This window comes from Mirounga angustirostris, unplaced genomic scaffold, assembly GCF_029215605.1.
Source record: "Mirounga angustirostris isolate CCGP_5_RB_7025 unplaced genomic scaffold, mMirAng1.0.hap1 SCAF_5, whole genome shotgun sequence".
Classification (NCBI taxonomy): Eukaryota; Metazoa; Chordata; class Mammalia; order Carnivora; family Phocidae; genus Mirounga; species Mirounga angustirostris.
The window spans coordinates 300,489-326,462 of record NW_026991713.1 but is presented as its reverse complement, the minus strand read 5'-3'; the positions used below and the strand labels follow the sequence as shown (position 1 = coordinate 326,462).

General features: G+C 58.3%; 3 protein-coding genes across 8 annotated transcripts in view; 2 read left to right on the top strand and 1 right to left on the bottom strand.

Annotated features, from left to right (window-relative positions):
- The window catches only part of SBF1 (SET binding factor 1), a 30,375-nt gene extending 23,992 nt beyond the window's left edge, over positions 1 to 6,383 (bottom strand). For 4 of the 6 annotated variants that reach the window (XR_010411254.1, XM_054506619.2, XM_054506623.2 and 1 more), the window contains exon 1: positions 6,183 to 6,383. Coding sequence is in view for 5 of the 6 variants with exons in the window: in XM_054506619.2 (XP_054362594.1) it covers positions 6,183 to 6,237 (55 nt within the window). In the remaining variant the exon portion in view is untranslated. The remainder of the gene's footprint in view (positions 1 to 6,182) is intronic. The other 2 variants (XM_045872244.3, XM_045872246.3) reach the window with 1 other exon arrangement.
- Positions 6,384 to 11,036: 4,653 nt separating this feature from the next.
- On the top strand, positions 11,037 to 12,526 carry ADM2 (adrenomedullin 2). Its single transcript, XM_045866609.2, has 3 exons — positions 11,037 to 11,162; positions 11,290 to 11,410; positions 12,026 to 12,526. The coding sequence occupies exons 2-3, from the start codon at positions 11,301 to 11,303 to the stop codon at positions 12,342 to 12,344; spliced, it is 429 nt and encodes a 142-aa protein (XP_045722565.1). The 5' UTR covers positions 11,037 to 11,162; positions 11,290 to 11,300; the 3' UTR covers positions 12,345 to 12,526.
- A 3,844-nt stretch (positions 12,527 to 16,370) lies between these two features.
- On the top strand, positions 16,371 to 19,207 carry MIOX (myo-inositol oxygenase). The gene is made up of 10 exons (XM_045866595.3): positions 16,371 to 16,391; positions 16,904 to 16,984; positions 17,194 to 17,274; positions 17,397 to 17,559; positions 17,713 to 17,780; positions 17,898 to 18,007; positions 18,082 to 18,149; positions 18,242 to 18,291; positions 18,418 to 18,530; positions 18,626 to 19,207. The coding sequence occupies exons 1-10, from the start codon at positions 16,371 to 16,373 to the stop codon at positions 18,732 to 18,734; spliced, it is 864 nt and encodes a 287-aa protein (XP_045722551.3). The 3' UTR covers positions 18,735 to 19,207.
- The last annotated feature ends 6,767 nt before the right edge of the window (positions 19,208 to 25,974 follow it).

Sequence of the window (25,974 nt, the reverse complement as noted above, 5' to 3'; positions counted from 1 at the left end):
TGCCCCTCCCCAACACGCCAACACCCCCAGGCAGAACCCACCTCCAGCCTGCTGCACACCGGCAAGCCAGCCCTCCACCAAGGGGAGAGCAGCTCTGGATGTTCCACAGCCGACCACCAGCTTCGGCACTTAGCCCCCACCGGGCAGTGAGCACCATGAGGACAGGGGCACCCCACTCCCTGGTTCACCTCACCTGCCAGCTCTGAGCCCACTCGAGAGGCAGAGGTCTCACACCTGTTGTCTGTGCCAGGGGAGAGAGCACCCAGGCCCAAACTGCCCTGTACCATGGCCTCAGAGACAGGCCCAGCACAGGGCCCAGAGAGGTGGCAGCTGTCAGGAAGGACAGAGACCAGGTCTCAGGACACCCACTGAAGGAGCACCCTCCTGGGCGCTGGGGATCCAGCCACAGTCAGGGGCAATGAAGGCCTGCTGTCTCTGCCTGCACACAACACGGCGCACAGCCACACAGACCGGGGGCGCGGAGCGCAGCCCCCATAGGTCCCCTGGGCCAGGGGGAGGGATGGGGGCAGGAGGCCCAGGGCTGCTTTCCCCACTCCATGCCTAGAGCTCCGGTCCACATGGGTGGAGTCAGGGGCCCTTGCATCTTGCTCACCCGCTCCAGAGCCAAACTAGGAGGCATGATGAGGGCCCTGTCAGGGGACCACTCACCTCACAAGACGAGCAGAGAACGGACACAGGTCTCTGTTCTACCTCCAGCCCACCCAGCATGGCAGCAGGGTAAAGCAGCTGAGACAGAAACCTCCCTACCTTCACCTCTCACACACGACAGGCAGGTCCCTGGGCACAGATGTCCCCACCCTATGCTCGAACCAGCTTCGACACCACCGCCCACACCATTAGGAGAGTAGGAGCGAATAGGTAAGGAGTGGGCATTGGGCATGGAGCCTCTCTAAGGGCCTGCCCCAAGGCCCAGAAAGCCAAGGGCCACAGCCTCTGAGGACCTGCTGCATACAGCTCCCCCACCCCCGTCCAGCCAGCCTGGTCCATCCTAAATGTGCACAGGAGCCTCAGACAGTGCCAGGGGCCTGGGCACTGGTGAGGAGACCCCAGCAACTCGACAGCAAAGGAGCTGAGCTACAATCTCAGGAGACCAGCCACCCTCCAGGATCATGGAGGCAATGCCAAGGAGGTCGGCAGCGGCGGGCAGGTTGCTGCTGGTGGGGTGAGGAGGGGCCATGACTCTGACTCACAAAACCTCAGTTTCCTGTTCCCCACTCCCTCCCACCACTGAGACTCTGAAAAGACAGACCAGATGAGACAGAGAGCAGGAACAGGTGTCTGTTGGTACCGTACCTATCTACACATAAGCATGCATACACGCACATGGTCCACTAAGACAAAGCCCCTTGGGTCCCCCCAGGCCCACTCCCCAGGGCCACCCTCAACAGGCCCAGGCCAGCTCACCCTGAGCCATGGCTTCCCTCCCCACCCACTCCCCCAAGGGCTGATTTGTGTGCAGCCCCAAACCACCGTCTGGGCCTGGGCCTGGCTGGCACCCAGGGCTTACCCAGTTCTTGCCATGAGGCAGCGGGCGGAGGAAGGAAGAGAGGATGTATGCAGATGGGGACAGTAGCCTCTGCCCCACAGGCTCCCTCCCAAGGCCAGACAGCCTTCAGAGGGCTGCTCTCGGCAGCCTCTCCCCACAGGGAAGCAGATAACGTAACTGGCCATTGTCCACGACCCACCCTCCCCACCCCATTTAGCCTGTGAACCATCAACTCCCACTTGCAGGGCTCCGCCCTCTGCAGAACCAACTGGAGGCTTTCTTCCAACTGCCCCCACGGCCAGTAGGCATCCCCCCCACAGCCCCCAGCTCCTTCTCTGGGCCATGATGGTCCCAAACTTGGCCTTCAGGTCTCAGCCCAAAGAGTGCCCCCTCCTCCAGGCAGCTCTCTGCACCCTGCCTGAGCCTGGGGCCTAGAGCAGGACCCCCAGGACCTCCCTCCCTCCACTAAACTCCTCTGTGGCTCCTGGTGCACCTGTTGGCTGGCTGGGCCAGATGGGAGCTCCATAAGCAAGAAACTACGTCTCTGTATCCAGCGCTGCACCTGTGCCCGGCACAGACAGACGCAGCCTAATTAGGGCTTGCCGGATGCATACGGCCAGCTGCACAGCCATCCGCCCACACCCAGGCCCACTCACACCCCACAAGCAAACAGGTTCCTTAATCAGAAGTGCAGGGCAGCTTTTGGAACCCCAGGGTGCTCCAGGACAGGCAAGCCCTTCCTGGAAGGGCACACCGCAGAGAGGCCCGGACTCCTCCTCTCTTTCCAAGCCTCTCTGAAACCTGGCCCACACCTCAGCTCTGTGCTAGCAGGGGCCAGGCTGCAACCTGGCTGCTGGCCTGCATCCTGGGGGAGGTGAGAGCTCTGCCATGTCTCCCAGTGTCCCCCACCCACTTGAGCCCTTGTGGCCATGGAGGTGACCTGCAGCAGCTCAGCTCCCTGCCCCACCAGAGCCTCCCCACCTCGGAGGAGGAAGGGCACCCTATCACCCCACAGTGGTAGAACTAATCTAACCAGCACCATCATGTGTCCCAGGGTGGGACTCTTTGAGAGGCCTTAGGAGGAAAGGCACCGAAGTCCCCTGAGACACATAGGCGGACAAGCACTTCCTCTTGCAACCATGTCCCCACAGCCAGCCCTGTGTGGGCTGTAGGCCTGAACACAGGGCGAGAGAACACAGAGCACGCGTTCTGTCATCTGCTGGCAGTGGCCGTCACCAGTGCCAGGCTCCGACGCCTGGAGGGCCAGCCCAGGCCAGCATGCACAGTGAGCAGAGGCAAGGGAGGATGGCAGCCTCCTCTGCCTGCCCCTCCCGTTCCTCCACACACCCCAGTGCAGATGCCCTGGGACAAGCTCAGCTATAGGAAGAGAGTGAAGGAAGGACGGGACCTTCCTGCTGCTCCACCCACCCAACCTCCACACCCAGGGCATCCCAGCAGCCACAGCAACAGGATGTGTGCAGAGGGGCTGCCGCCTCTCCAGTGGTCCTCCCCAACCTTCCCCCAGGCAGACCAGACCGGCTCCCAGGGTGGGGGCTGGAAGCCAGCTGAGGCCATTCCAAACAGCCCCAACCTGCTCCAGAGGGCAGGAACATGGGTGGGGAGAGAAGATGGGGCCCAGGAATGTGGCCCGCTCAGCACAGTCAGATCTGAGAGAGGCCAGGCCATGGGACAGCAGGTCTTCTTCTCAAATGCTAGTGGTGGGGCTGGGCATGGGGAAGGGTCCTCCTCCCTGGTAGACATGCACCCAGCTGCCTGGTCAGGTCAAGTGTGTCTCCTGCTCCCAAAGACACAGCCTGGCACTGGCCATGCTGTGTTCAATCAACTGACCACTGTCAGGGCCCTCCCAGCCCAGAAGCTAGGCAGGTGTGATCTGACTGGCCCCCACAGCATCCCCAGAGCTGGGCCCGGGGTACAGAAGGTGCTAAACCCATGTCCTGAGTGAAGGAGCTCCTCCCACTCACCAGGGGAAGGGTCTACACTCTGAAAGCTGGGGTCCCATTCAGCCCCCTCCCCATGCTCCTGCCTGGAGAGGTCTGCCAGATGGTAACCATAAAACCAGATGCTCCCAGGCGCCTGGGTGGCTCAGTCGGCTAAGCGACTGCCTTCGGCTCAGGTCATGATCCTGGAGTCCCGGGATCGAGTCCCACATCGGGCTCCCTGCTCGGCAGGGAGTCTGCTTCTCCCTCTCCCGCTCCCCCCTCTTGTGCTCTCACTCTCTCTCTCAAATAAATAAATAAAATCTTAAAACACACACACACACACACACAAAAACCAGATGCTCCCTCAGGCAGGGCTCCTGTACCCAGACCCTGCATCCACCAGCTCCAGACAGGATGTCCAGATCCAGGCCAAGGACAGATATCCCCCTCTCCTACCCCCTCCACTGAACCCAGAAGACCCTGCATCCCTGTCCTGATGTCCTAGGCCTGCCAGCACACAGGGTCCTCACCTCCAGCAGAAGTGCCCACTGTGTCAGTGCCTACGGGTATCCACACACCTGCTGCTCATCATTGGTAAGACATCCATTACGTCCTGGAGCCTCCCCTGTGAACAGCCTCACATTTGTGTCCACCTCATGCTCATGGCAGCCTGGGAGGTCTGTGTGACTCATTCCAAGTCCAGATGAAAAAGCTGAGGTGCAGAGAGCTGGAAGACTGGCCCAAGGTCAAGAGCTATCAAGTGGCAAAGCAGGTACCACTGACTCCCCCATGTAGTGCTCCTCTGCTTCAGGCTTCCCCCCTCCACCGGGCTCTGACCTCAGCACTATGGCCAGGGTCCTGACCATGGGCTTATTTCTCACAGGGATGGATGAGTCCTGCCAACAGAGGCCCTGAAGCTGGGTGGCCAGCCAGCAACTGACCAGCTCCAGCCCTGAAGGCAGTGGTGAGGGGGCTCCCTGGCCCACACCCCTACTGCAGTGGACACTCAGGGTAAGCAGGCATTATGGACTCCAGCCTTCTCTCCTGTCTTTATCAGAGACCACAAATGCCAGGGGTGCCCACCCCCTGAGTGTCACAGCCAGCCTGCCACGCCCGCTCATACCACCTCACACCTCCCTAATTCACCCTCAACTCCCCATCCCTGTTGCTACCGCCTGGCCTCTGCCTGTGGTCTCTGCCTCCCCAGACCCTTCCCACACCACCCTCAGCATCGTCAGCCTCCAAGCCCACTCTGTTCATGCAGCTCCAGCCCAGGGCCCCTCATGCTGGGGCAGCCCCTCAGCCAACCTTGTTCCCCTGGATCCCATGCCTCCCTCTGTTCCAGGCGGCATGGCGTCCTCACTGCCCCCCACGTGCACCTTGGAACAGACAGTTCTCCCTCTGTGGGCCTGCACAACACTGACAGTGAGCCCGCCACATGCAGACTGGGACACAAAGATGACTGGTTCTTGCTGCAAAACCTCCCTCTCGGGAGGAAGACACGCTCATCACTGAGGGTGTCAGGGGATGAACCCGTGGACAGAGAAGAGGAGCGAGTCCTACAAGGGCACTGAGGAGGGTCTGGAATGTGCAGGGTCCATCAGGTGTCTCAGCAAGAAAGGCAAAGAGGAGAGAAAGTCTGGGCTCCGGGTGGTGACAGTGGCAACTGGGCTGACAAGCAGCAGCACAGACCGGGGGCTCAACCCCACCCTCAGTCTCGAGGTTAAGCCCCAGCCTGACCACAGAGGCATCCCCCAAGGACATGTACTGCCCCCCTGCAGGTGGGATTTGAGCCCACAGCTTGGTGGTGGCTTAGCCTCTGGGGGGGCTCAGACCAGGCAATCAGCCTCTCTGCCCGGCTCCACTCTATGTACGAGGCAGAGGGCAAGGAAACCTCGGTGGCCTGCTGGGAGGAAGAAATGAGATCACACACACAGGGCTGTGCAGGGCCTGGCACACGGAGAGCACTCCCCAAGCCACTGTCTCCATGACTGCTGCTGATGTCATTGTCAGGCTCTTTTCTGCTGCCCCTGGGCTGAAGGGCTCTCAGACGCAGGCCTACCCCTAGACGTGGACCTCCTGGACATCGGCACCAGTCACCACAATGATCCCCCACCCGGGGCTTGGCTTGCAGGCGTGAGGACCGCAGGCCCTCTGCCAGGAATGCTCTTCTCTCTCTCCACCTCACACTTCCTCCCGAAGTGGTCCTTAAATCCCACCCCTCTTCTGCATCCCCCCGGGCCAGGGACATCCCACACGGGCAGGGCGGAGGCTCCAGACCAGAGGCACCGGGGGTCAAAGGAGGGGCTGGCAAGCGAAGGATCCGTGCCCCTAGAGGCAGAGCTACCCGGCAGTCGGCCAAGGCAGAGCGGGCCCATCCCACCCAACTGGGAGGCGGGAGGCCGAGCCTTCTCGGGGCCCTCCCACCTCCCAGGCCCACGCCAAAGCGCTGCCTGACCCGGTTCCGTCCTGAGTGTGATGGGCAGGTTCGGCTCGCCGTGTCGCACGGCCCTGCTGTCCTCAGAGAGGCCGCCCCTCCCCGACCCCCGACCCCCGACCCCAGCCCGGCAGGTGCCCCGGACGACCCTCGTGCTGGCCCGGCGGCCGCAGCCCGCCCGCCTCACATGTCCCCGCGACTGCCCCGGAGCGCCTGTCCTGCCGCCCCGGCTGACCCTTCCCGGGCTCCGGGCTCCGGCCCTCCGCCCTCAGCCCTCGGCCGCGGGCCCGGCACTCACCGCGCGGGTGCGGCCCGAACGCCACCAGCACGAAGTAGTCCGCGAGCCGCGCCATGGCGAGGTGCGCGGGCGGGCTCCGCGGCTCGGGGACGCGAGGGCGGCGCGCTCATGGCCCGGCCCCGGCCCTGGCCCGTGCTCCCCGGACACCCCGGGCCCGCTCCGCGGCGGCAGCCAGGGCTCCCGCCGCCATCTTCCCAGCCAGCCGGCCCGCCCGGCCGCGCCGTGCGCCTGCGCGGCCCCGCTCCGCCCCCATCGTGGGCGGGGCCCGGAGCTACACGCTCCCATTGGGCCAGTCGGCGCGGGCTCGGTTCCCGGGGGCGGGTCCCCTCCCGGCACCGCCCCCCGGGCGCTGACAGCGACGGCGGCTCGCGCGGGTCAGCGGCAGGCGCGGCCGGGGTCGGAGGTGGCCTGGAGCTCCGGGCTCCTACGCCGGGGTGGAGACCGGCCGGGTCTCGCTCCTGGGAGCTCCCGGGGATCCCGCTGTACGCCGGCGCTGCCAGTTTGGAGGAAGGCGGAAGGGCCCGGGACTGCCCCCAGATCTCCCAAGCCTGGGGCCCAGGACGAGCCCGGGGCCGTCCCCTCAACGGGCTGCCAACCTGGGGATTGCGGGCGAGAACTCAGGACTTGCCCTTGGGGTTCGCGGCCCGAGGAGAGCTCGGGCCCCCCTTGGGTGGGGTGTTCTTTAACAAGGTGCGCTGCCGGTTCCGCTGTGAAGAGCAGCGTCCTAAGCCGAGAGCACCTGGAGGCCGGGTACGGTGCCTGGGAGTTGGCCGCACCATCCTCAGGGGCGAGGACCGGCCGGGGCCTCCCCGCCGTGGCACAGGGATGGGCGAGGAGGACACGGAGTCTAGGGCAGGACGTGCTGGGAGAGGAGCTGGAGAGGTGGAGGGAGCCTCGGGCCACGTCACTGATCAGCTGGGAGGGGCTGGCAGGATTGGGCTTGCTTTTCGATGCTTGGCTGCACAAGAACATAGAAAGGAACAGACTGCCCACATCCAAGTGCCCCTCCCTTGCAGGAGCCAGCTGGAGAATGAATGAAACTGAACCCAGAGATCCCACCAGGCGCTCCCTTCCCTCTGCTCCCGGTCCTGGGGCTCAGGCCCAGCCACACCTCTGCTTCTGTTGGGTATTGGGCCCATAGGCTGAGAAGCCCTCCTTTTGGCCCCAGGTGGCTTGAGTTGGTTTCTGTCACTTATACCCAAAAAGGTCCTCACCACCACATTACCACACCGACCACGCCGTCGAGCTGTGCCTGGGCGGGCAGGGTCCCTGGCAAATCCTCTGGCCTGGCGCCTGAGGCCAGGGCTGGCTGTCCCTCAGAGACTGTGGAGACCCTGCGCCCCACTCCCCCACCCTCATGCCCTTAGGAGCCCATTCCTTGCAGCCCTTTCAGAGGTGCCTTAGGGTCGAGGGTAGGTTTGGGGTCCCTTCTAGACCATGATATCCCCACTGAGTTTCTCGTCATCAAGTCTCCTGACCACTGCGCTGTCCATGTCACCTCCTCCGGGGCACCAGGCTTGCCCTGTTACCTCCTCTCTCCAGCAGGTTCAGCCCTCTTACAGGGAGTGACTCTCCCTGGCTTCCTCCTTCCTGCCTTTTACCCCCACCCACTGTGGCTCCCATCACCTCTCATCTTGCCCATGTCCTGTCAGCCCCTGGCCTCTCTGACTTTGTTTTCACTGTCCTCATCTAGCAAACCCCAGCCACGCACAGTCCCGCACCACCCCATAGTGCAGAGTGGCCATGATGACACCATGGACATTGCCCCCACTTCTCAGCCTGCTGATGTCCGGGGAGTCTCTGACCCCACCTGCTATGTCTCAGAGATGACCCCACTGCCCCTCCTTTATAAAGAAAACAAAGCCATCAGAGGGGAGGCCTTGTGTTGCATTAGCAAACCCCAAGTCTGCCCCCTCACACCACAACTCCTCCTTCCACAGTTACCACTGAAGCTCTGCCCCTCCCCCCCACCTCCCCCCCCACACTTGCTGTTCCCTATCAGTGGCCCCCATCCTCACTCGTGCCCTCTCTACAGATCCTGGCCATGAGGATTAAACTCAATCTCCCCACCTTGAAACATTCAAGCAAAACCTCTCTCCTCAAGCTCTTGCCCAGCCAGCCTCCACCCTCGCTTTTCTTGCCCCACACAAATTTCTTCTCTAAAGCATTCTTCCAACGTCACCAGCACCACCTTCCTCCTGTGGCCAGTCCCCACTCTCCAGGGAAACCTCTGGGCTTCTTGCGAAATTCCACAGGCCAGCAGTTCCTGCAACTAACTGAGCGTAACTGAAGGTAGCCCCGGTCTCCCCTTGGAGGACACACACACCATTACAGACAGTAAGGACTGCAAGATGTGCTGTCCAGGGGGCTGTGGGGCCACAGAGGGGGCCTCTCATCCAGTCAGCAGGGACAGGGGCAAAATAAGCAGCCAGGCTGAGACTTGGGGGCCAGAGGACACCCCATGCATCTGTGGGTTGGGGGGGGAGACAGGACCACAGGCCCATGGTGGCAGCAAGTATTCTGAAAGAATGCAGTGACCCACAGGCCTGTGAACTGCACTGAGGTCTACCTTCACTTTCCCAGATTAAAAAATCTTGCAGAGGCAAGGAATTTTGATTTAATTTTTTCTTTATTGGAGGGGTGAGTAGTACGATCACCTTCAAGTTTTGGAAAGGCGGCACTGGCGACTGTGGTGGACAGATTGGGGGGAGGGGGCAGGCTGCCCTGGGGGTCCTCTGCCCTCCCCTTCCCTGGTTGTCCCTCCAGAGCTGGCATGCGGCTTCTGTCCTCTGTCTGCACCGTCTGGGGGCAGAGCTCACCACACCTCTCGCCTCCCAGAGCCTTGCCATTTGTGAAACTCCCAGATCTGTGTTCCAGGTCGGCCCTCCCTCCAGCCCCAGGTCCACAAGGCTAGAGGGCAGCCAGACACCTCGGCCAGGATGACTCCAGGCAGCCAAGCCCTACCCTCTCTCAATAGGGGCTCCCTGCATCAGCAAACAGAAGGGCTGACCCTCCTCGCCTGCCCCCCAGAGTCGCTCAGTTTCTCTCAGACCCGTCTGCTCGGCCCCAGGCACTTTTCTAATATAAATGTGATGGCTTCACTCTCTCTCCTCCCCCAGGTGGTAAAAATAAATAAACAAATAGAAACCGGAATAGCTGCTGATGCTTCCCTACCTTCTTCAGGATGTAAACCAAGCTCTTTAATATGTCATGCGTTCCACACTTGTTGATTTATTCACCCAGCAAATGTTTATTGAGCTCCCATGGTGTGTGCAGCAGGAGGAGCAGAGTGACCAGGTCATCCGTGATGACTTGACAGAGGGAACAGGACTGGAGCAGCTAAGACAGGAAGAGATGTGAATGGACACAGAGATGCTCAGATGATCAAAGAAACATCTGCGGGGGGGGGGGGGGTGATGGAGTAATTGTCCCTTCTCAGATAGACAAAGACCCAAAGAATGGCTAAAGCCAAGCCCATTATCACTTGAGAGTGGACGGCACAAGCTTTGTGGAGAACGGATAGTACTATCCGTCAACACACAGCTTCACCTTCAACCAGAATTTCTACTTCTAGGAAAGTATCCTATCCAGACACTTCTCTGAGCTCACAATACAGGGGTTCTTGCTCTTAGAAAGACCAGACATGGCCTAATTGCTCATTAATAAAAGATCAATTAAGAAGTTACAGAACCGGGGCGCCTGGGTGGCTCAGTTGGTTAGGCGACTGCCTTCGGCTCGGGTCATGATCCCAGGGTCCTGGGATCGAGTCCCGCATCGGGCTCCCTGCTCTGCGGAGGCCTGCTTCTCCCTCTCCCACTCCCCCTGCTTGTGTTCCCTCTCTCGCTGTGTCTCTCTCTGTCAAATAAATAAATAAATAAATAAAAAAGAAGAAGTTACAGAACGGGGCGCCTGGGTGGCTCAGTCGTTAAGCGTCTGCCTTCGGCTCAGGTCATGATCCCAGGGTCCTGGGATCGAGTCCCACATCGGGCTCCCTGCTTGGCAGGAAGCCTGCTTCTCCCTCTCCCACTCCACCTGCTTGTGTTCCTGCTCTCGCTATCTCTCTCTGTCAAATAAATAAATAAAATCTTAAAAAAAAAAAAAAAAAGAAGTTACAGAACACCTACACATTGGAGGAGGGCCAAGCACCAGAAAGAATGGCAGTCTCTTTATATACGTTTTTACTTACGTATACCCGTGTAACACACACACACCCACCACCTGCCCCTAGTGAAATACACTAGTGTGCGTGAGAGAAAGTCAGGAATGTGGTGACCACCCAGAAGAATCCACAGTGGGTGGCAATGCAGGGGTCTCACTTTTTACTTATTTAAATTTCTTACAAAAACCATTTAATACTTCATTAAAAGGGGAAAAGAGGGTGGAGATTTTTCAGAACACAGCTGTGAGGGGGTCTGGAGGGAGGGTCTCCAAATCACCTCTGTGAGGAACTGACTAGCTAGCTGCTCTTCTCCAGCAGTGATTCTAGCCAGGCCCCCCAGGCCGCTCATCAGGGCAGACATCTAGGCGCAGGACCCGGTCTAGCTGACTGCAGCCCCAACACCCACTCCTTCAGCCTGGAAGATTCCTAGGCCCCAGGACAGTGTTCTCCACCAGAAGGCGCCATAGATGAGGCTGGTAGCCGCTAGGGTCCCTGGCCAGTCGGAGCACTTCGCAGCAGGATGGGGCTCCTGTCAGGCTACCCCCCCTTCTCTGCACCCTCTGTGCTACCCAGCGGGCTGGGCAGGAATAGGGAGCAGGAGGGCCGGGCTCCCCGCCCAGCTGGGGCATCCGGCTCCGCCTCCTCCTGGAAAGACTATTTAGTTCTGGAGGTGCTGAGGCCAGGTCCCAAGCAGGACCCCGACCAACCACAGACCACAGACTGACTGAGGACGTTCCCCCACCCACCAGGTGCTCCCTGCCCAGCCAACAGCAGACCTACTGGCCGCCTTTCGCCTGACACCTACTCGCCGACAGACGTAGGTATGAGCTTGCCTGTCCCCACGCCTGTGCCCCTGATCACCAAGGCTTCCCAATGGGCCAGGGAAAGGGGTGGCTGGAGGTGAGGGCCGTCAGTCCCCCACACCTGCCTGGCTCACACTCCCTCCAGCCCCGCCTGCCATGGCCCGGCTCCTGACGGTCACCTTTGGTTGCATCAGCCTCCTCTACCTGCTGCTCCCAGGCACACTGTCCCACAGCCTGGGCCGGAGCCAGCAGCCTGCCCCACCCAGGTGAGTGGGGTTCATACCAGCCAAACCGTGGCCCGCAGGGAAGGAAACCAGAATGCCTGGGGAGGGCCCCCTCCATTCCGCTCCCTGTACCCCCCCTCCTCCTATTCCTCCAGCATTGGGGAAACCCCCATCCGCTGCCAGGGCTTACCTCCTAAATCAAGGGCCAGAAAATATGCCTTCAGCAAACCCTGAGCAAGGCAAGAGGCCCCTCTCTGTTTGCCTCTCTCCTAGGGCCCTCCCCTCCCCCATTGGTAGAGCAACCCCCTCAAGGAGAGGTTGGCTAGGAGAGGGGAGGCTGGAGGGATCCCCAGGATTGCCCACCATCCCCCACCCCCCCCAAAGGGAGGGCTGGGAAGGGGGGGTCACACGGGTCGTGAACATAGTGACCCACAGAGGCCGACACTGCCCTTTGCCCAGGGAGGCACAGGTGAATGGACATGTGACCTGGGCTGCTGAGGTGGCTGAGAGCCAGGACCCAAGCCTGGAGCTCCAAAGGGACCCTGGGCTTCCCCTGCCAATGACCCCAGGCCTGTGTGGAGGGGGAAATTGGGTGGGTTTGGGGGGGTCCCCGAAAGGTTGGGCCATCAGGTTTACTTCCTCCATTCCCCTCTGCAGGGAGCCCCCAGCCAGGACCCCTTCCGGTGGCCTGAAGCCTCGACACCCTGCACCTCGGCGTGTGGTCTGGAAGCTACACCAGGCCCTCCAGCCACAGAGGAGCGCCAGCCGAGCCCCCGCTACGGGTCGGCCTCTCCGGGTCGGCCCCTGCCGGCACTTGGGCCCCCGCAGGCCCCGAGCCCAGCTCCTGCGGGTGGGCTGTGTGCTGGGCACCTGCCAGGTGCAGAACCTCAGCCACCGCCTCTGGCAGCTGGTTGGGTCAGCCGGCCCACGGGACTCAGCCCCCGTGGACCCCAGCAGCCCCCACAGCTACGGCTGACGCGGAGCTGGCCATAACCATGCCTGGCCCCGCTGGGATGCTGCACCTCAACCCCAGAGCTGCATCTGGGCCCCCAGCCCCCACCCAGCCCCCACCCGGCCCCCTGGGCCTCCTGCACACCTCGGTAACCAGGGTGCAGGCCCTGGAGGCAACTCCCAGCCCACCCCACCCCCACCAGTTTCTGTAGCAAGCAATCTTAAATAGCTTTGGATGCGGAAACCCACGCACATGTGTAGACCCAAGGAGATCTGCAGGCAGAGTCTGTACCCCCGAAAAGGGTTTCAGAGGGGCACGGTCCGCCCAAGGATGTGGAGCAGAAGCCAGGGTCCTGAATACCCAGGGCCATGCTGGGCAAGCACCAGTTGGCCCAGCATGACCCCGTCCCCCATCCCCATCGCCCCGGTCCTGACAGCATCAGATTCAACCCTGGCTTTGGGCATGCACACTTTGCCTGTCCCAGGTCCCCAGCCTTTCCACTCCCTGTGCCCTTGAGACTGGGAAGGTGGCAGGGAGGAGGGCCCCACTGTGGTCCCTGTTCCCAGGGCCAGGGTAAATGGAGGACAGGTCTGCTGGGAGCTGTGTTCTCTGGAGCCTCGGGGCTCCAGGTGAAAATGGAGACCCTCCCTGGATCTCTAGCCAGGTAGCCGGGGAGCCTGGGAGAGGGCGTAGAGGTTCTGGAGGCACACTGAGGCATTTGGGGGCCGGGCAGCCCAGAGCAGACTGCCCCTTCCCATCCCTCAGGGCAGGGTGGGGCTGGGTGGGGGCAAGATCTCCCAGCTCAAATTGGTCAATGAGGTCAAAACCATCACCACCTCAAGTGGGGTGGGAGGGCCAGACAAGGGTAGGGGGCGCCGCAGGCAACAGAGTCTCCCTGACCCCACCCTGCCCAGCTTGGGAACCCACTGAGGGCAGGCTCAGGGACAGCAGGAGGCTGGAGCAGGCTTGTCGAGAATTTGGGGAGGTAGATTGCCCTTTAAAGGTTAGAACAGGATCTCTGGCCCCTTCTGGTGTATATCACCCCAGGTCAGGCCTTTGCGTGTTGTGATCCCTGAGCCTTTGCTAGTCCCTCATCACTGACACCCCCATGTCATATGGGCGTGACCCAGCGTTCAGAAAGGTGGCTTCTTTTTCTTTCTTTCTTCTTTTTTTTTTTTTTTTTAAAGATTTTTAGTTTATTTATTTGAGAGAGAGAGAGTACAGAGAGAGAGGGAGAGAAGCAGGCTTCCCGCCGAGCAGGGAGCCTGATGCGGGGCTCGATCCCAGGACCCTGAGGTCATGACCTGAGCCAAAGGCAGACGTTTAACCATCGGAGTCCCCCAGGTGCCCCAAGAGAAAGGTGGTTTCTAGTACTCGGCAAACACTCATAACAGCACCTAATCTGTCAACATCTGTTGGTCACCCTGTGAGGAGAGCACTATCGTTCTCCCACCTCTAGAAGCAGAAACCGCAGCCACAGACATCAGGGGTGCTCTGGGTTGCTGGCAGGCCTGCCCCTCAGAGACCCTGGGCCCCCCAAGTGTGGGAGGCTCCTGGAACTCCCATGTGGGCTCCCACCCTCGTACTTGCTCTTCTGGCTTGGGAATCACCTGGCCAGGTAAGGCATCTTCCCTCCATTAGGCCCTGTGAGGACAGTTCCGGCGGGTTCCTGCCCTGCAGTGAGAGTGGTTCATGTTGTGTGGGAAGCAGAGCAAGGCAGGCAGGAAAGGCTGCCTGGAGGAAGCGTAGGTCTGAGGTTTGCAAGGGTCCCAGGGGGAAGGAGCTTAGAGTGCCAAGGCCCCAAGGCCACAGGAGGAGTGGGTGTGGCTGGGGACTGCCCCCCCCAAAGCAGCTAAGAGACGCTGGAACCAGAGTGAGTGAGGGCAGGAGAGGCCAGTGGGCCGGGCCTCAGAGCCACCGAAGGGTGTCAGCAGGGCAGGCAGGGAGAGCTGGCAGTGAGGACCTGGCGAGGGGGACCGGGGAAAGAGGAAGATGAGGGGTCTAGGAGGGTCAAATCTGGACAGTTAGGAGCGCCACGTGGCCAAGACCCGCCCCCCCAGGCTCCAGTCCTTGGCCTGTGTGTGGTCTGGTCTTCCGCACAGGATGTTCTTTCTGCCGAGAGCACCCCCCACACTGTCCCATCCAATTGGTCAGAGCTTCCAGACCCCCAGGATCCCATGCCCTGTACCCTTGCTGGGCCATTCCAAAGTGCGGGTGGATTTTCCTCAAAGCAGGATGGACTGCTGACCTCAAGGCATCCCTGTGCTGTGACATGTGGCATCCTCCCGGCCCCTGAGCTCCAGGCCACGCCGGGGCCACCTACCTGATGCCCCACTTGGACTTTCAGTGGCAGCACCCGAGCTCCTCCAGAGCACACCCACCAGCCACATCTTCCTCAGACAAATGCTGTGGGCTGGTCATTTTCTCCTTTTTCTGTCCAAGCCACCACCTGCTTTTGGGGTGATGGCTCCAGTCACCTCCCTGGAGCCCCCTCCATCCCTTCAGCATTGTTTGCTGAGCATTCGAGAAATATTAGCGATTACCCCCCCACCTGACATCCTAGTGGGAGGAGGCAGAAGGAGAAGAATCTCAAAGGTAAAATAAGCAGATGACAGCACGTGTCAAGCCCTGGGAGAGTCCTGAAGGCAGCTTGCACTTCGCTATTTTATTTTATTTTTTAAAAGATTTTATTTATTCCTTTGAGACACACAGCTACAGAGAGAGAGAGAGAGAGAGAGAGAGAGTGCATGAGCAGGGGGAGTGGCAGAGGGAGCAGACTCCCTGCTGAGCAGGGAGCCCAAACGGGGACTCGATTCCAGGACCCTGGGATCATGACCTGAGCCGAAGGCAGATGCTTCACCAACTGAGCCACCCAGGTGCCCCCCGAACTTTGCCATTTTAAGTGGGGGGCCCCAGCACCCCCCCAGTTTATTCTCAGCACAGGCAGGAGCAGGGCCCCACCCCCACAGCCTTCTTGCCTCAGTGAAGCTGAGTAGGTGCTCTGACCCGCACACCACCAGGTGGAGACTGACACCTTGAGTGTCACCCACTGCCCTCGGGCCACCTCCAGACTTCCCAGACCTGACCATACTCAGACGCCCCCACTGTCTTTCTCAAGAGCACCGGCCTTTCCCATAGGCGACAATGACTTGTTTTGCTCTGTGTCTGCTTCCTCCTTGGGGAATGTCAGCTCCCAGGAAGGTGTATGTATCAGTCAGGTCCCTGCTGCGTCTTTGGTGCCCAGCTCGGGTCCATGCAGTAAATGCCGGCTGAATTCATCTCTGCCCTGACTCCGGATGGAGCCTCTCACCTCAAATGCCAGACAAAGAGCCCACCCTTGACCAAACCAGCCAGGCGGCTCCTCTAGGCCTCACCCAGTATTAGCAAGAATCCCCACCCCCGCCCTTGAGATCTGATCACCTGGCAGCCCTTTTAGCAAGAATCCTGTAAGCCGGTTTAGCAAGAATCCCCCCACCCTTGATATCAGCCCTTAGCAATTTTCCATCCCCTGACCCCACTCTGCTTACTGGCAGTCAGTCCCTGGCTGTCTTTACTTTTGTCGGATTCTCTCTCCCCTATTGCAATAGTGGTGAATAAAGTCTTTCACTCCCATTTAGCAAGTGTCAGAATAACTTTTCTTATAAGCCCCTGCCCTTCCCAGAATCCCAAGGGCCTGAGGCTGATGGGTGGGGTCTGGGGTCTGCATGACCTGTTGGGAGGGGCCTACTGTGGGCCGGGAGGTGTTTAAAACCCTTGGGGGAAGCGCTGGAGGCTGGCAGCGCACTCCGGCCTTCCAGTCCTAGTCAGGTCAGTCGCCCAGGGAGGCTGAAGTCAGGGACAGAGGGCTGGGGCTTGGGTCGGGGTGCTGGGAGCTGCTTCTGTGCTGACACATTAACTTCTGAGGCCAGGAGGACGGTGGATGGTCACTCATTACCGAGGGCCAAGGCCAAGGGGCTGGGTGGTGTCCGGTCTCTTATGTAACCTGTGGGCATATATAGGGGCACACAGCCCGTGGGACTCTCCCCCACCTGCCAACTCTACTCCCTCAAGATGAAGATGAAGGTGGCTGTGGTGAGTACTCCAGGCCCAGCGTAGATGTGGCCCCACAGACTGCTCACTCAGGGGCTGGTTGTCCCTCATGGGAAGGAGCAGCAGCCCCCCACCCTCTCCCAGCTGGTTCCCGCCAGTCTGCTGGTCCCGGTCAAAGGGCTCCCTCCTTCCTGTCTTTCTCCTGCAGTTTAGGTTTAGCTGGGGCAAGGGTCAGCAGCCCCACCCTTGGGCTCCCTGCAGACCCAGGTCCTGAGGAGATGCTGGGTGCTGGTGCTGTGCGCCCCCACACAGCATCCCGTGCACCCCTGCATCACTCTGGAAGCAGGCATCTGGCTGACCTCCACTTTGCAGAGAAGGACACCCAGAGCGAGTTTGCCTCCGATGGCCGGTGTGCCTGGGAGGGGCTGTGCCCTGCTGTCTGCCAGCCTCGCTGCTGATCCATCTCTTAGGCTCTGGTGTCCCCATGGGGATGTCCCCGCTTCCTCATGGAGCTGGCATCATGGTGAAATGGGTTTAATCACCCACCCAACCAGGGCCCAGACCCTTCCCTGGTCTACCGGCCTGATGTGGACCCAGAGGTAGCCAAAGACAAGGGCAGCTTCCGCAACTACACGGTAAGGGCCCCACCCCGGCCCCGCCCCAACCCCACCCCAGCCCCATCTTTCTCCGGAGAGGGCAGCACCTGCCCCTTTGTACAGCTCCAGGTCCGCCCTTGGACGCCCCCATTCATATCTTTGGGGCCAAGCTTGGGAGACCGGAGCAGTGGGCCCCACAGGTGTGAAGGGCAGGGATTGAGCCTCCTGGCTAACCCTCTGGCTTGCAGTCTGGCCGACTCCTGGACCGTGTCTTTGCCACGTACAAGCTTATGCACACGCAGCAGACCGTGGACTTCGTCAGGAAAAAGGTACTTGGCAGCTTCCTCTGCTGCCAGTTCCCACCTCCCCAGGCTTAATGGATGGATGGAGAGGGACTGGGCCCTGATCTAGCCAACCCCGTGGCTATGCTGACCTCCCCTTCCTGGTCTAGCACACCCAGTTTGGGGGCTTCTCCTACAAGAAAATGACCGTCTTGGAAGCTGTGGACATGCTGGACAGGCTGGTGGACGAGTCGGACCCAGACGTGGACTTCCCCAATTCCTTCCATGCCTTCCAGACCGCCGAGGGCATCCGGAAAGCCCACCCTGACAAGGGTGCACCTCCCTTCCGTGGTGGGCTGCAGTGGGAGGGCAAATGGGTCTTGGCCCTTTCCTGGCCTCACCCCTGAGCCCCAAGCCCCGTCCTCCTCCTCTGCCCCGGTCTTGCCACCCCCAGGCACTAGCCTGCTCTGTCCCTCTCCCTTCCAGACTGGTTCCATCTCGTGGGGCTGCTGCATGACCTGGGGAAGGTTCTGGTTCTGGCAGGGGAGCCCCAGGTAAGGGCAGGGGTGGAGGGGTGCAGCAGGGTGAGGCTGGGACAGCCTGGGCTCAGGGCTCTGGAAACCCGCCGTGTGGGCAGGCCAGTCACACCCACCGTGGCTGCGTGTCCGCAGTGGGCGGTCGTTGGAGACACCTTCCCAGTTGGCTGCCGTCCCCAGGCCTCTGTGGTTTTCTGCGACTCCACCTTCCAGGACAACCCGGACCTCCAGGATCCTCGATACAGGTACTGCTCCCCCCGCTGCTGGTCCTCCTCCCCACGTTGCTCCCGCGCCCCTCACCCTCTATCTTTCCCTGCAGCACGGAGCTCGGCATGTACCAGCCTCACTGCGGCCTGGAGAACGTCCTCATGTCCTGGGGCCATGACGGTGAGGCCAGTTAGGCGGGCCGTGGGGACGATGGGGACCACGGTGGGCGCCACGGCTCTGGGAGCCCGGGGGTCACACCGTGTCTCCCACAGAGTACATGTACCAGATGATGAAGTTCAACAAATTCTCTCTTCCCCCAGAGGTAGGTGGAGGGGAGAGCCCAAGCCAAGAGCCCCGCCCCGCCCCGGCGAGCCCCGCCTCGCCCCGCCCCGCCCCTCTCGCCCCGCCCTCCTGGAGCGTGCTGGGCGTGGCTTCCCTCTGCCCTCAGGCCTTCTACGTGGTCCGATTCCACTCCTTCTACCCTTGGCACACGGGGGGCGACTACCGGCGGCTGTGCAGTGAGCAGGACCTGGCCATGCTTCCCTGGGTGCAGGAGTTTAAGTACGGCCATCCCTGTGGGGGCTGGCGGAGGGAGGGACGAGGGGACTGGAGGGGCGGGGGCTTCCTCACAGGGCGCGGTCCCTCCCCTGCTGCAGCAAATTTGACCTCTACACCAAGAGTCCCGAGCTGCCAGATGTGGACGCGCTGCGGCCCTACTACCAGGGCCTCATCGACAAGTACTGCCCTGGTGTGCTGAGCTGGTGACCAGCCTGGCCAGGTACCCGAGGGGACGGCCACTGTCCCGGGACTCACATGCACACCTAAGTCAGCGCTCCGTGCCCTGACCACTCTGCCCAGTGCCAATAAAGACATTGAAGCAGCCTGTGAGCCCGAGCTTCACTGGGATGGGGGCCTGTCGTGGCAACAGGGCACTCTGCGCCGGGAGGCAGGACGTGGCCCCTTGGACACGTGTGTCCCGTCACGCCTGCCACCTTAAACCTGTTGCTCACCATTCCAGCTCTGGCATCAGAACCTGGGGTCGCCCTATCTGTCCTCACATTCCCAAAACAGTCACCAAGTGTTCTGGGCTCCGTGTCCCTAAGAACAAGATGAAGCAAAACATTCGATAGCTAGAAAAACAGATTGCAGAAAACCTCCTCGTATAACAGATGCATGGGTTAAGTGCAGCAAACCTAAGGCATGAACAGCCCCATAGGGCCCTCCCCGTGCCCCGAGGTGCGCCCACATCTTGGGTTAGCCAGTAACCTCCTTCGTATGAGTCCCCCCCGGCCCCCGCCCCAGCACATGTCCCTCAGTGCTGCGGTTTAGCGCTGGCTTCCTCCCTGCCTTCTAGCAGCTTATTTCTTGGAAGAAAGTGATCATTTGTCTCAAGGAGTTTCCTTCTGTTGATGTTTTGCTAATTGCATCCCTGTGGTGTTAACATTTCTTGGGTATTTCCTGCTAATTGGTAAATGCATAGAGAGGCTTAATCAGATTCAGATTTGGCCTGTCAGGGGCAAGAGTGCTTTAGAGGCTGTGGCATATTCTTGATCCGGTCGGCATAAGCTGTGTTGTTGGAAGTCACCTAGTTCAGATTAGAACATGAGAAGGCAGAGTGGTGACGTTCCGGCCCCCCGGCCACCCTTCTCACTCATCTGAGAGAGAGCCAGGCAGTAGGGAGAAGTGCTATTTGGTTAGTTCCTATAGGAAAGGCGAGTGAAGGCTCCAGTCCTCCTCTTACAGTTTGCAAGAGTTAGCTCCTAGCACCATGCAAAGGTGATCCATTTGTCTGTTTTGTGTTAAGAATGTGTAGATTTCAGGGCGCCTGGGTGGCTCAGTTGGTTAAGCGACTGCCTTCGGCTCAGGTCATGATCCTGGAGTCCCTGGATCGAGTCCCGCATCGGGCTCTCTGCTCGGCAGGGAGCCTGCTTCTCCCTCTGACCCTCCCCCCTCTCATGTGTTCTCTCTCTCTCTCTCATTCTCTCTGTCTCAAATAAATAAATAAAATCTTAAAAAAAAAAAAAAGAATGTGTAGATTTCAGCCGGACTCCTCGGCCAGGGTTGGGGTGGAGCTTCCAGATCCTCCTGATGGCTCCTAGGTCCTCCTGACATGACAATGGTCTCTGGTGGGTATCCCACTGTCTGGTGTGACAAGACACCCAAAGTGGGTAATTCCCTGTGTTTTTGTAACAAATTACCACACATTTGGTGGCTTAAAACAAAAATGGGTTCTCCCGAGTTCTGGAAGCCAGAAGTCAGATCCTGGTATGGTGTTGGGCAGGCCTGTGATCCCTCCATGGGCTCCAGGGAGGGTCCCTCCTTGCCTCTTCAGCTGCAGGGCTGCCTGCGTCCCCTGGCTTGTGACTGCGCCTCCCTGCTGTCTTCACACGGCTTCTCCGCCCATCGGCGCCCCTCTGCCTCGCTCTATAGGGACCCTGTGATGGGCCCATCCGGGTAACCCAGGATGATCTCATCTCCAGATCCTTCACTTAATACATCTGCAAGATGCTTTTCCTAAATAAGGTTGTGTTCACAAATTCCAGGGATTTGATGTGCACATCTGTTGGGCAGCTGTTTGTTCCCAAGCCCCTCGGGAGCTTCCCAGTTGTAACCTGCAACCAGCCTTCATACTCAGAGGGCAGGGAGTCATGGAAGAGACAGGCCACTGCAGATGGGTAGGTGGCAGGTTTCTGAGCAAGGGAGCTTACAAGGCTTGTCTTGGGCGGTCACAAGACAAGTAGATCTTTGCATTTGCCCGCTAGAGTCTTAAAAGTTTAGGGGCGCCTGGCTGGCTCAGTCAGTAGAGCGTGTGGCTCTTGATCTCAGGGTTGTGAGTTTGAGCCCCACGTTGGGTGTAGAGCCTACTTAAACAAGGATAGAATCTTGAAAGTGTGTCCAGAGGCCTTAATGGGGTCCAGTCACACACACCATGCGGAGGGGCTCGACACCACATCGCTGTCTCAAGGCTGTGTTCTTGGAGCAACTTCCGGGGGCGGGGAAGGCAAGTGGGGTGCACACTGCAAAGGTGGGGGGGGGTGAGCTCACGGGTCTATCGGCAGTAGCATGTTCTCTGTGGCCTTCCCCAGCAGGGGCTATTTCCCGGCTCACCACAGAGGTTGCCCCAGACCTGGAATCTGCCGTTTCTCCTGGTGTGGCCACTGGACGTGGCGGTGTTGGCAGCTGCCCTCACTGCCCTGCTCCTCCCATGGACCTCCGCACCTGCTGAGTGCTGGCATCAGGAGAGCATGGGCTCAAATGTGTCAGAGACTTGCTCCCGGCCACCAGTTCACATGCGCTTCCTTCTGGAAGATTGCGACCTGCCCTGGGCAGCCTCCCCGGGCATGGGGGACCTCCCCACACTCCCTCTCAGCCTGTGAGCTCAGGCAAGGCAGGTGCAGAGTGCTGAGGGGGTCCCTCCCTAGAGCTGCATCATGGGGTGCTGGGGGGGCACTAGAGAGGCTGGAAGGAAGGGTCCTGGGTGACGGGCCATTGAGGGTGTCCTGAGGCCTTTCTGCCTTCTCCAAAGAGGCTGGGGTGGGGAAGGGAGGTGCTCAGCAGCCTGCTTCTCTGGGTCCAAAGTTACTACCCTGATCTATCCCTGAAGAGGCTCCCCAGTGTGCAGAGTAGGAGAGGCCATCTTTGCTCCTGTCCCAGGATCCCCAGACGCTCTCTGTGCCCCTTGCAGTCCGTAACCAGGCCATCTCCAAAAGCCCCAGGGTAGGGGGAGGGCAGTGGGGGCCAAGGTCCCATATTTCTGTCCACCCAGGGGACTGTCAGGCCTCACTGGGCTCCAGGAGCCTGAAGCTCCAGGGCATTGAGGCAGCTTGGCTCTCCTCCAGCCTGCTGGCATTCCTGCCCCTGAACCCTCCCCCTGCTGCAGGCGGCCCTCCTCCCGCTCTAGCAGACTGGTTCTGCCTATTCCTGAGGCCTGGGGCTCAGCCTCCTAGCACCCTTCCAATCTGTCCTGTTTCTTTTCTTTCTTACTTCCTTTTTTTTTTTTTTTTAAGATTTTATTTGTTTGGGGGTGCCTGGGTGGCTCAGTCGTTAAACGTCTGCCTTCAGCTCAGGTCATGATCCCAGGGCCCTGGGATCGAGCCCCACATCGGGCTCTCTGCTCCGCGGGAAGCCTGCTTCTCCCTCTCCCATTCACCTGCTTGTGTTCCCTCTCTCGCTGTGTCTCTCTCTGTCAAATAAATAAATAAAATCTTAAAAAAAAAAAAAGATTTTATTTGTTTGAGGGTGAGGAAGTGTGAGCCCAAGCAGGGGGAGCTGCAGGCAGAGGGAGAAGCAGGCTCCCCACTGAGCAGGCAGCCCAACGTGGGGCTCGATCCCAGGACCCTGAGATCATGACCTGAGCCAAAGGCAGACGCTTAACTACTGAGCCACCCAGGCGCCCCCCCAACATTTTCTTTAATGTACAGAATTAATTAATTTATTTATTTATTTTAAGATTTTTTTTTTAAATTTATTTATTTGACAAAGAGAGACACAGCGAAAGAGGGAACACAAGCAGGGGGAGTGGGAGAGGGAGAAGCAGGCTTCCCACTGAGCAGGGAGCCCAACGTGGGGCTCGATCCCAGGACCCTGAGATCATGACCTGAGCTGAAGGCAGACGCTTAACCGACTGAACCACCCAGGCGCCCTAGAGAATTTCTCAGTTTAATTTCCAACGTGGTGAATATTGATAGATATATCCCTCATAAGCAAAAGCCCTTTGGGGTCCTCAATAATTTTTAAGAATGTAAAGGAGTCCTGAGACCCGATGACCCGGTCCTTGGACGCCAGTAGACTTCCTTTTGGGGGAACCACAACACTTGCTGCATGAGCTCCGGAGGGCAAAAGTGGGGGCCACCTGTGAGTGCAAGCACGTGTAGCTTTCTCAGCAAACCCAGGGGCCACCAGCAGGCCAGTCCAGAGCCCACAGCCTGTACCTCCTGCAAGGGCAGCCGTCAACCACCATGGTGGGTGCTGTCTGTGATGTTGGGTGGTGATTTGTCATCATGGACACCCTGTTGTGTGTGCTTGGACGTGCTGTCCTTGTCCCCTGTGCTTCCCCCAGCATCGCTGTGCGCTGCCTCGTGAATGCCCGCCACCAGGGTACCCTGCTCAACACTGCCTCTGGCCAAAGCCATTCTCCAGAGTGAAAGATGCAAAGCAGAGGCTGCTGTGTGGGACCCTGACTCAAGGATCGGCTGATATGATGGAGCCGACGGTTGAAGACCCAGCCGTGGTGCCAGCTTGTGGACGATGCCCCTGTGGTGAGCCTGGTGGAGTGTCCAGGAGCCGTCTGGTGCACCCGGGTGTCTGTCACGCCTGCGCCCAGGGCCCCCCGGTGACGCTGCTGTGGCCTGTTCTGGTGACACTGGCTAAAGCTGCATTGTGGAACGTGGTTCTTTTTTTTTTTTAATTTTTTTTTTTAAGATTTTTTTTTTTTTATTCATGAGAGACAGAGCGAGAGAGAAAGGCAGAGGGAGAAGCAGGCTTCCCACGGAGCAGGGAGCCCGATGCAGGACTCGATCCCAGGACCCTGAGATCATGACCTGAGCCGAAGGCAGACGCTCAACCATCTGAGCCACCCAGGTACCCATGGAACATGGTTCTTAAGGGAGCGATACTTTTTCCCCGAGACGCAGCAGTGCTTCTCTGGAACGGGACGTGGCTAAGCGCAAGGCTACACCCGGTGCCTCTGCTACGGGATGAGCAGGCCAGCGCGGTGGGAGTGGAGCTGACCTACACAGGGCGCGGGCTGCCGGCACAGGACCCAGGGGCCCAGGGAATGCTCCAGGTGACCCTGGCTGCCTGCGAACGGCCAAGGCTAGTGGCCGGCGTCCCTGGAAGACTGCAGCGCCCTCTCTGGGCAGACGCAGAGGGGCTCAGACACAACCTGTATTTTTTTCCTTGTGGTCCTTCAAACTCCAACCAGTTTTTGGCTTCTTTCCTGGTGGCTAACTTCACAGTTTAGCATATGAAATGCAGAATTTCGAGACGGAATTGGACTGCGCTCAAGGGAAGGTAGGTGTCAAGCTGGAACCTGGAAGTGATGTGGGTGCAGGAATGGACCAGATTTGGGGGGCCTCTGCACCTTGGCGTGAACGGGGGTTTTTGTGCGGAGTGTAGAATGGCTGTCTTGTATTAGTAAGACTACCATTTGTGGGAGGCGGGGAATATAGATCGGGAGGGTGGATTCACGAGGGTCCTGGGCACCCCAGGGGTTTAGGTGTCCTGTCAGATTTCCTGTGGGTGGGGGATCTGCCTTCTCATGAATCTGGGCAGGAGGCAACACACTTCCTCCACCTCTCCTTCTGGAAGTCAGAAAGGGGAGCAACGTGGTGTTACTCTGGGAGCTATGGGGCCCGTGTTCTAACCTGGCCACCCTGGACTCCAGATTTGAAGCTGGGAGTAGGCCCTCAAACAGAACTGTGTCCAGGCACAGTGTGTCCTCACCAAGCCAGGCCAGGCCAAGGATTTGGCCATGGTCAGTCTTAGTTTATTCGTGGTATAGGGACATTCAAGAGAATTGTTGGCTCACTGCATTTGTATGTTCATTCATTATGTTTTTTTTGAAGCTTGGAAAGACTGTTAGGTCAGACGACTGAATGGTTAACAAATATCTTAAATTTGTAAAGCAGTTAAAATATTTTAGGCATTTAAAATTTATAAATGGAACCCTCCAGAGTTATTGCTAAAACTTGCTAAATCTAAAACAACAACAACAAACCTGCTAGATCTAAATAGAAGACAGAAAATTAAAATATATAGGTTGGGAGACTGAATTTTGTTAAGATGAGAATACTACCAGAGCAATCTACAGAACCAATATAATCCCATCAAAATCCCAATGGCATTTTTTTTCATAAATAGAAAAGTCCATTCTAAAATTAATATGGAATCTCAAGGGGCCCTGAATAGCCCAAACAATCTGAGACAGAAGAATCAAGCTGGAGGACTTGCATTTCCCAATTTTGAAAGTTACTACAAAGTTACAGTAGTCAAAACATTGTAGTCCCCTCATAAAGACAGATATATAGACCAATGGAATAGATCAGAGATCCCAGAAATAAGCCCTCACCTATATGGTCAGTTCATTTTTGGCAAGGTTGCTAAGACCGTTCAATGGGGGAAAGCACTGTGTTTTCAACAAACAGAGGCTGAGAAAACTGGACGTCCACATGCAGAAGAATGAAGGTGGACCCCTACCTCATACCATGAAAAAATTAACTCCATGTGGATCAAAGACCTAAATGTAAGAGCTGAAATTATAAAATTCTTAGAAGAAACGTAGGGGGAAATCTTTATGACCCTGGATTTGGCAATGATTTCTTGGCTATGACACCAAAAGTACGAGCAATTAAAGGAAAAATGTGTAAATTGGACTTCATAAAAATTAAAAACTTTGGGGACCAAAGAACACTATAAAGAGAGTGAACAGGCAATCCGCAGATGGGAAAATATTTGCAAACCATATATCTGATGAGAGATTAGTATCCAAAATATATTAAAAACTACAACTCAATAACAAAAAACAAATAACCGATTAAAAAATAGGCAAAGGACCTGAATAGACATTTCTTCAAAGATATACAAATGGCCAAAAAGCACAGGAAGATGCTCAACATCATTAGTCTTTAGGCAAATGCAAAACCAAAACCATCATGAGATACCATTTCATACCCATTAGGGTGATTATTACCCAATAAATAAATCAATAAAGGGGAAATAACAAGTGTTAGTGAGTATGTGGATAAATTTGGACCCTGGTACATGCCTGGAGGGAGGAAATATAAAAGCAAACAGTTTGCTGGTTCCTCGGAAAGTTCACCATAGAGCTGCCAGATCCTGCCTGTCCACTCCTATGTGTGGGCCCGAAATAATTGAAAGCAGGGACTCAAACAGATACTTTATGTCAGTGTTCACTTACGTTATTCCCAACAGCCAGAAAATGGTGGGAACAACCCAAGCATGCACTGGTGGATAAATGAATAATCAAAACGTGGTATAAACATAC

What these genes read in the sequence shown, in the direction of transcription:
- ADM2 (XM_045866609.2), top strand. Translation starts at nt 11,301, where the DNA reads ATGGCCCGGCTCCTGACGGTCACCTTTGGTTGCATCAGCCTCCTCTAC. An exon ending in CAGCAGCCTGCCCCACCCAG is followed by an intron (nt 11,411 to 12,025) that starts GTGAGTGGGGTT and finishes TCCCCTCTGCAG; the next exon opens with GGAGCCCCCAGCCAGGACCC.
- MIOX (XM_045866595.3), top strand. Translation starts at nt 16,371, where the DNA reads ATGAAGATGAAGGTGGCTGTG. An exon ending in CATGTCCTGGGGCCATGACG is followed by an intron (nt 18,150 to 18,241) that starts GTGAGGCCAGTT and finishes TGTCTCCCACAG; the next exon opens with AGTACATGTACCAGATGATG. An exon ending in CCCTGGGTGCAGGAGTTTAA is followed by an intron (nt 18,531 to 18,625) that starts GTACGGCCATCC and finishes CCCCTGCTGCAG; the next exon opens with CAAATTTGACCTCTACACCA.